The sequence below is a fragment of the Coregonus lavaretus genome (genome assembly GCF_964263955.1).
Source record: "Coregonus lavaretus genome assembly, chromosome: 4".
Taxonomy (NCBI): Eukaryota; Metazoa; Chordata; class Actinopteri; order Salmoniformes; family Salmonidae; genus Coregonus; species Coregonus lavaretus.
Genome location: NC_139991.1, coordinates 26167204 through 26175947, shown reverse-complemented (window position 1 = coordinate 26175947; position 8744 = coordinate 26167204). Strand labels below are relative to the sequence as shown.

Here is an 8744-nt window from a genome sequence, read left to right as displayed (position 1 = left end):
TAAATCTACGATAATCGAGAATTTCAAGAAGCATTTTGCTACGGCTGGCCATGCTTTCCACCTGGCTACCCCTACCCCGGCCACCAGCTCTGCACCCTCCGCTGCAACTTGCCCATGCCCCCTCCCGCTTCTCCTTCACCCAAATTCAGATAGCTAATGTCCCGAAAAAGCTGCAAAATCTGGACCCCTACAAATCAGCTGGGCTAGACAATCTGGACCCCTTCTTTCTAAAATTAGCCGGCGAAATTGTCGCAACCCCTATTACTAGCCTGTTCAACCTCTCTTTCGTATCGTCTGAGATCCCCAGAGATTGGAAAGCTGCCGCGGTCATCTCCTCTTCAAAGGGGGTTCAGTGTCAAATCGGAGGGCCTGTTGTCTGGACTTCTGGCAGTCTCTATGGGGGTGCCACAGGGTTCAATTCTCGGGCCGACTCTATTCTCTGTGTATATCAATGATGTCGCTCTTGCTGCTGGTGACTCTCAGATCCACCTCTACGCAGACAACACCATTTTGTATACATCTGGCCCTTCATTGGACACTGTGTTAACAAACCTCCAAACGAGCTTCAATGCCATACAACACTCCTTCCATAGCCTCCAACTGCTCTTAAATGCTAGTAAAACTAAATGCATGCTCTTCAATCGAACGCTGCTTGCACCCGCCCGCCCGACTAGAATCACTACTCTCGGCGGATCTGACTTAGAATATGTGGACAACTACAAATACCTAGGTGTCTGGTTAGACCGTAAACTCTCCTTCCAGACTCACATTAAGCATCTCCAATCCAAAGTTACATCTAGAATCGGCTTCCTATTTTGCAACAAAGCCTCCTTCACTCATGCTGCCAAACATGCCCTTGTAAAACTGACTATCCTACCGATCCTTGACTTCGGTGATGTCATTTACAAAATAGCTTCCAACACTCTACTCAGCAAATTGGATGTAGTCTATCACAGTGCCATCCGTTTTGTCACCAAAGCCCCATATACTACCCACCATTGTGACCTGTACGCTCTCGTTGGCTGGCCCTCACTACATTTACATTTACATTTTAGTCATTTAGCAGACGCTCTTATCCAGAGCGCCTTACAGTTAGTGCATACATTATTACTTTTTTTTATCGAACCCACAACCCTGGCGTTGCAAACGCCATGCTCTACCAACTGAGCTACATCCCCTCCACTACATATTCGTCGCCAAACCCACTGGCTCCAGGTCATCTATAGATCTCTTCTACGCAAATACCCGCCTTATCTTAGCTCATTGGTCACCATAGCAACACCCACCCGTAGTATGCGTTCCAGCAGGTATATCTCACTGGTCATCCCCAAAGCCAACACCTCCTTTGGCCGCCATTCCTTCCAGTTCTCTGCTGCAAATGACTGGAACGAACTGCAAAAATCTCTGAAGCTGGAGACACTTATCTCCCTCACTAACTTTAAGCATCAGTTGTCAGAGCATTTTACCGATCACTGCACCTGTACACAGCCCATCTGTAATTAGCCCACCCAACTACCTCATCCCCATATTGTTATTTACATTATTATTTATTTTGTTCATTTGCACCCCAGTATCTCTATTTGCACATCATCTTCTGCACATCTATCACTCCAGTGTTAATACTAAATTGTAATTATTTTGCACTATGGCCTATTTATTGCCTTACCTCCATAACTTACTACATTTGCACACACTGTATATAGATTTTCTATTGTGTTATTGACTGTACGTTTTGTTTATTCCATATGTAACTCTGTGTTTGTTGTTTTTATCGCACTGCTTTGCTTTATCTTGGCCAGGTTGCAGTTGTAAATGAGAACTTGTTCTCAACTGGCTTACCTGGTTAAATAAAGGTGAAATAAAATAAATAAAAAAGTCATAGACTAGAACTTGTATATATTTCGATTTTATGCAGTATTTCCAGATTCATGTCAGCCATGTTCTCATTGAAAGTGAGATTCTTGGAGAGAGAAAGAGAGGACAGGGCATGGTTTATTCAATGGGATTTCAGCCTGATGAAAAGATACAGGGTGGAAAAAATATGATAAGGACGACATTACCATAATTAGTTATTAAAATTCAAATTGAGACTGTACAATGACATGAAAATACCTAATCATATTTAAAACATGAACGGCTGTATTTCTGAGAAAACATGTGCGATATATGTGTATGTGTGCATTTATGATAAGGCGTATGTGTGTGTGTTTGCATGTGCCTGCGCGCACGTGCATTTATCTGTGTGTGTGTATCAGCGAATATTTCTCCCAAGCCCCCCGCTGCTCCTCCCATGCTGAGAGAATAGGCTCAGTCATCCCAGAGCTTGCCTGGCTGTGTCTGCCTGTCACTGCAGGGTGAGATGAGACAATGGGAAAATATTCAGACACCAGGCTCATATCACTCACCCAGCGTGGAGAAACTACTGTGTGCAAGCATTGGCAGACGGTAATGTAACTGTAAATGGATGTTAAGATATATGAGAGGAAAGTCATTAGATGTAACATAAGGATTTTTAAGGGTTTTATTGTAGCCGATGGTAGACGTATAAGAAAAAACTAAGCTGATAAGAGAAGAAACATACAAAGGTATACCAGATGTTTACCAACACCAACACAGCACAAGGCTAGCTCTGTGGACATTGATGATGATAATAACTACTGCATAAGCATCACTATGCACCATTTTGTGCCAGGTATATTAAATTATTTGAAGTAAGTACCAGCAGAGCTGAAATAAGACAGTAAAGTCCAAACAGAGAATCAAAATGGCCGATGACACAGAAAAGCCAGAGTAGGGACGGTAAACAAACATGGTCTAGTTAATGGCTGCCTGTCTCAGAATGAAGAAATCAAACACACTAAACTGATCAGAGGCATAGCTGCGGGAAGTAGGGGTGCTGAGGGTGCTGCAGCATCCCTTAAAAATACAATTAAAAAAAAAAAAAAGTAGTGTACTGGGCCTAGTATTAGCGCAATCTATCCAGAGAAACTTACAGTAGGGAGTGTATACATTTTCATACTGGTCTCCCGTGGGAATCGAACCCACAACCCTAGCATTGCAAGCGCCATGCTCTACCAACTGAGCCACATCATCACATCACATCATCACAAACATCATTCAGTTGCAATTAGTTACATCGTTTTTTTTGCCTGCCATACAGACGTCTATATCGAGGCAACTCAAGTTACAAATACTGGTAAACACTCAAATACATTTAGTTTACATCTTTTCACATAAGTAGTGCACTGGGCCATTACTAGTCATGTATCAGCAGATCAATATAGACGTCTTCAGCGTGGGCAATGTATATATATATTATATATTTTTTTTTTTCAGCACCGCCACCCCCAAACTACTTCCCACAGCTATGATCAGAGGTATGCCAACACATCATTGGCCAGCTCAGAGGATGTTGCCAGCTGCGTCATTTAAATGCTTTCAGGACTTGTCAGATCAGATGGGTTTGTTTTGGCTGGAACTACTCGGATCCTTTGATCAATTATCCTGATTAGGGCAGCAGTAACCCATATGGTGGTGTTTATGAGGCCGAGTTGGACCCAAGCACACACATGCACACACACACTTTTTTAAATATCCAAAACCACACAAACATGCACGCACACACACACTATCCCCTTTTTAAAAATGTTTTTGCTGTATGGCTTTCACTTGGCTGACCCGTGTCACCAACACGCAAACAATTCAATACAACACAACTTTATTTCTCCCCTGAGGACAAAACAGAAGGACACTTCTGGGTTACCCTGGCTTTCTCCACACTCTATTGAGCCGTGAATCACACTGGGAGATGCCTTGGCATTTCTGCAGGTTAACCATGAGAAATGACCTCTTTTGCACCGTCGATTCCTGCCTGCCTTCAGGGGAGTAGAGGCAGGACAGGGCTGTCCGTTAAGGCCCAGTGACAGCAGCTGGGCTGGGGGACTTGGTCTGTCTTGTTCCTGTGTAATTACTCATCTCAATAAAGGGAGAAATGGTGACATGGGGATCTGTCCTTGTGTAACAACGCTGTGGATTGGATAATACTCTTAAAATAACAACAATTTTGAAAATAAACCATAGAGAATAAAATAAGATCCAAGATAGAGGGAGAAAAAGCTGAATTCTCCTGTCCTGATATGCACATTGGTCAATATACATTGTGAAACATACTGTAAATAACCTATAGATAGCGTAAATAAACCTGAAAAATAGACCTGTCTGAATCTGATGCACCGAATGACATTGCATTGATTGTCCAAAGATTACAACACTCCCTATTTCAGTTGCAATTAGTTACATCACATTTTCTAATCAATTAAACCTGGCTCCTGGCTGCAGGGTTTTACTGAAGACCACTGAGACTCCCACACCAGATTAGATTAACCCCGCTCTGCATCTCTCTCTCTCTCTCTCTACCTTTCCCTCTTTTCATGACTCTTTCTTTCTCTCTCTACCTTTCCATCTTTTCACGTGTCCCCTGTAGCTCAGTTGGTAGAGCATGGCGCTTGCAACGCCAGGGTTGTGGGTTCGTTTCCCAGTATGAAAATGTATGCACTCACTAACTGTAAGTCGCTATGGATAAGAGCGTCTGCTAAAATGTAAAAATGTCATGCCCTTCTCTCTCTCTCTGCACACACTCATTCTCTCTTTTTCCTTTCCCTCTCTCCCCCTCTTCACCTTTCCCTTTTCTTCATTTCCATACACTGATAACAGGCCAAAATATTTACTTTACAGGGTAATTACATAGGTGTATCCACTAATACTTTTGCTGGTATAAATCTAGTCAAGGGCCAAGTTCCAGTCTTTTCCCCCAGAAACATGTTTTATGGTTAAAGGAGGAGAGAAACCCCATCAGCTGTGCCATGATCCAAATATGGGACCGCACTCTGCAGACTCAAACTACACAGCTTTTATTTCCCAACTAGGAACGTCCCCTTCCAGCCTTCAGGCCTGCACCCAACATTCCTTTGGAACTGTAGTCTACGTCACAGAGGGCGTTTCTGTGTTCCAGTACGCCCGCCCCTCTCCACGAGGCCTACAGAGACGCCCGCCCCCTCTCCACGAGGCCTGGCCAACTGACAGTTACAATCACCTCCTTCACCCAACGGATTCACCCGCTTTAAACATCCCTTCACCCCCGTTTGTCGTGTTTTGCGGCCACGAATGCCTTCTCAGTCCGTCAATCACGAGGGAAATATCCATGGACCACAACCAATTTCACTACACCGCATGTAAATCCTGAAAGAAAAAACAACGTTTTCCCTGCTCCTCTCAGCTCCTCCTGTTCGAACCGTTGGCCTCACAAAGGATTTGCCGACGTTCGGGAATTCCGCATTTCATTCCTTTTTTTAGAACAGGATAGGCCCACCCCTTTCTTCATTTGTCAACACAAAGGAGATTTGACAACACTGTTAAAGGACCGCCCACCATGCCCAAATAAGGTCCATTTGCCCATACACGGCAAACAATCGATTCGAGTGTAACCTTTTCCCTTCCTTATCCCGTTTATATGGTAGGTTCACTTCCGCCGTTGATGTTAAAGCAGTGCTATCATGGCGGAGCGCGTTCAGCAGCCCCCAGCCAAACGGCTCTGCTGTAGACCGGGTTATAATACTAATTGTAGACAGGGACAACGGTCCGGGGGTACGTTATGTGGCGGTTCGGGTACGGCCCAAGGTGGGTCGAGCAAAACCCAGAATCCGGAGTCTCTGTTGGACATCTCTGCCCGGAAAGTGGCCGAGAAGTGGCCGTTTCAACGGGTAGAGGAGCGATTTGAACGGATCCCGGAGCCTGTACAGAGACGGATCGTTTACTGGTCGTTCCCGAGGAGTGAACGAGAGATCTGCATGTATTCTTCGTTCAATACAGGGGGAGAGGAGAGTGGAACTAGCGGGGAAAATAGTGATGAGACGCGGCTGCCTTTCAGACGAGGTATCGCTCTATTGGAGAGCGGCTGTGTGGACAACGTATTGCAAGTCGGTGAGTGTGAAAAATAACGTTATTTTATTTATTGACTTTTCATGGCCAACAACCAGCGTTTGAAAAATATTTTTTAAAAGCACCAAGAAATGAAAAAGGAAGTGTGTTGAATTAGGTTTGAACAAAGGTTTGAATGAGGCGACAAAGGGGGCTTTTAAATCGCCGAGACGTTGGCGAAATGTGTGTTGGCAAGGCTAATTTTTTACTAAAACCAAAATGTATTTCTCTAACAATAGAAATAGCTATTATTAGCCTATACACAGTTGTCTATGTTCTATGCCGATACATTTAGCCTAAATGTCTAAGTAGCATAATAAATGTTTGCTTATGCATGATGGGATTTTTTTGTTGTTGCTTTGGTGAAAGATAACCATTACGGAAGTACACGGTGGGATTTAATAAATGTGCCCATATACTTGGCTCGCATTCGAACATTTGGTTCATAAATGCATTTAGCCAGCCTCAAATAGTCTTTATATACTTTGAACTGAAAAAGGCGATGCTTTTCTGGGCAGTGAATGTGTCGAGAAGAGGTTCAGGGCTGAGCCTTGTCGACTGTGTTTATTTTCCGAAGTGAAAGGCATGGGGGAGGTTTTCTGGCTCAGCCAGCTAGAACACAGAGCTCTCAGCAGAATTGACAGTTCTTTCTACATATATGCCAACCTATTTCATAACAATAAATATGTTTAGTAAAACAATAACACAGCAGTCTGTCGTGCATTCAAAGCATTTTCTATTTGAGTAGATGAGAAATAGCAGTATTTCATGTTTTCGGAACACAGCTTTTACTGAGTGTCGTATTTACCCAGTGCGCATATCAAACAGCCGTGAAGCATTCCGAATGAAAGCCTTGGTACTTCGTTCCCATTTTCATGTTCATTTGTGTCTTTTCAGGTTTCTGTCACCCTCCAAAGGGAAGGCAAACAACAAAAGCGCCTTTTAATTTATTTTCACTGCTTGTTAAAAAGAAGAGATTTGGGAAAGGGGTGGGAGGAATGACGATTTAAAGCCACAGAGACTATTTTTAAATGGACCTTGATATGCACCAATTTGCAGCTAATTGGGTCAAGTGTGCTTCTTTCCCAGTTCTTTTACAAAATGTTCTGACGCCAGGAAATTACTGACACACGTAATTGTAATAATCACCAGCAGGCCCTACCAAAACGTAGCCTATATACTCAAATGAACGCATGGCCATGTATTTAACCCCCTGCTGGACAGTGAGCTTCCTGCGGGGCTCTCTCTGTATTCCAACTCAAATGCTACCTTAGTTAGTTCATTAGGGCCCTCTGTCCCCGCCCAGGGAAAGCGTTCAGCGTTCTAATCCCATTACTCTGCGTGGTTAATCTGAATTGTAATGCAATCTGCAAACTTAATTTTCTGCATGGCCATCCATCCCTCCCTGTCCCCTCCTCCTCCCTCTGAACGTGTCGCAGTGACTTGGCTGGGCTTTGTGCCCTAGCCACAGTGCCAACAGGGCACCAGGCTGCTGACTATATAAAACATTATACTATAGGCCCAGGCAGGCCTGTGTCTTTGTCTGGTATATAGGCAAAGCACAGCTACAGTATATCCTCTGGTCTCTCTACTCATATTGGGAAAGAAAGAGTAGGACATATATACAATAGAATGCAGTATATCATTTTTTTCATCCAAAACCACGTTAAGGAATATGATTTTGCCTGTCAATAATGTAATAATAATATGGTTGTTAAGCAGGCAGTTAACCTACACATATACTGTGTGTGTGTGTGTGTGTGCGTGTGTGTGAGCATGCACAAGATAGCACAGTGCTCAATCTGCATGCTAGCAATGGAGAATGACAGCAAAAATTGAGCCAAGAAGTGATAAATAAAAGATGCAATCTTCCCACACGGGCTGCAGCTAGGGAAGGAGAGAAGAAAAGACTGGGTCGCTGTGATCAGACCTGGGGGAGAAGATCAGTTACAGATCTATTTGGCACACATCCATATGTACAGTATAGTATACAGTAAACATCCTCTACACAGGAACCACACACACAGGTTAACTGCCTGCTTAACAACCATATTATTATTATTATTATTACATTATTGAAAGGCTAAATCATATTCCTTAACGTGGTTTTGGATGAAAAAATGACATACTGCATTCTATTGTATATATGTCTCTGCTAAACACCCTGACAGTCACTGGTAGGTGTCCCAGGCAGTATGGTTCATCCCAAGGCCATAGGAGAGGCTCTACCTATCTAGCCTGCTCAGGTCCTGCTGATTGGAAAGCTGCTTATCTGATAGCCAACCTATAGTAAACATGTCATGGACATGATTGCCTAGACACACACACACAACAGGATATGGCTGCCCAGCGCTTCTCTCTCTGAGATCTATCACTGCTGTTAGTAGTCTCTAAACACTGACACACGTTGCAGTGTGTGCCTGTGTGAATAAATACACGTGTGTGTGTGTGTGTGTTCACTATGCAAGCACGTGCAGGCCAGCCAGAGGCATTTTCCAAATAGGCATGTAAAATACAGTACAGTGATAAGACAGATCTAGAATAGAAAAGGAAAGTGGACAGAAAAGAAAGAGAACTATTAGCCTATTTATAACCAATGTCTTTATACAGGCCTACAAGGTTAGTATTATGGATTATCTTGTCATCCTCCAATAACTGGTTATAAATGTTATAAACGTGTAATACACCAATGTCTTTCTATTCACAAATACATTATTAAACATGATTAATGTCTGGTGTATGTAATTTATCATACATTTATAACCTAA

The 8744-nt window shown here is 43.2% G+C and overlaps 1 protein-coding gene across 1 annotated transcript in view; it reads left to right on the top strand.

Annotated features, from left to right (window-relative positions):
* Positions 1-5514: 5514 nt before the first annotated feature.
* LOC311128639 (zinc finger SWIM domain-containing protein 6-like) overlaps positions 5515-8744 on the top strand; it is a 55424-nt gene continuing 52194 nt past the window's right edge. Inside the window, exon 1 of the mRNA XM_084160826.1 lies at positions 5515-5979. Coding sequence (XP_084016952.1) covers positions 5553-5979 — 427 coding nt within the window. The 5' untranslated portion in view covers positions 5515-5552. The remainder of the gene's footprint in view (positions 5980-8744) is intronic.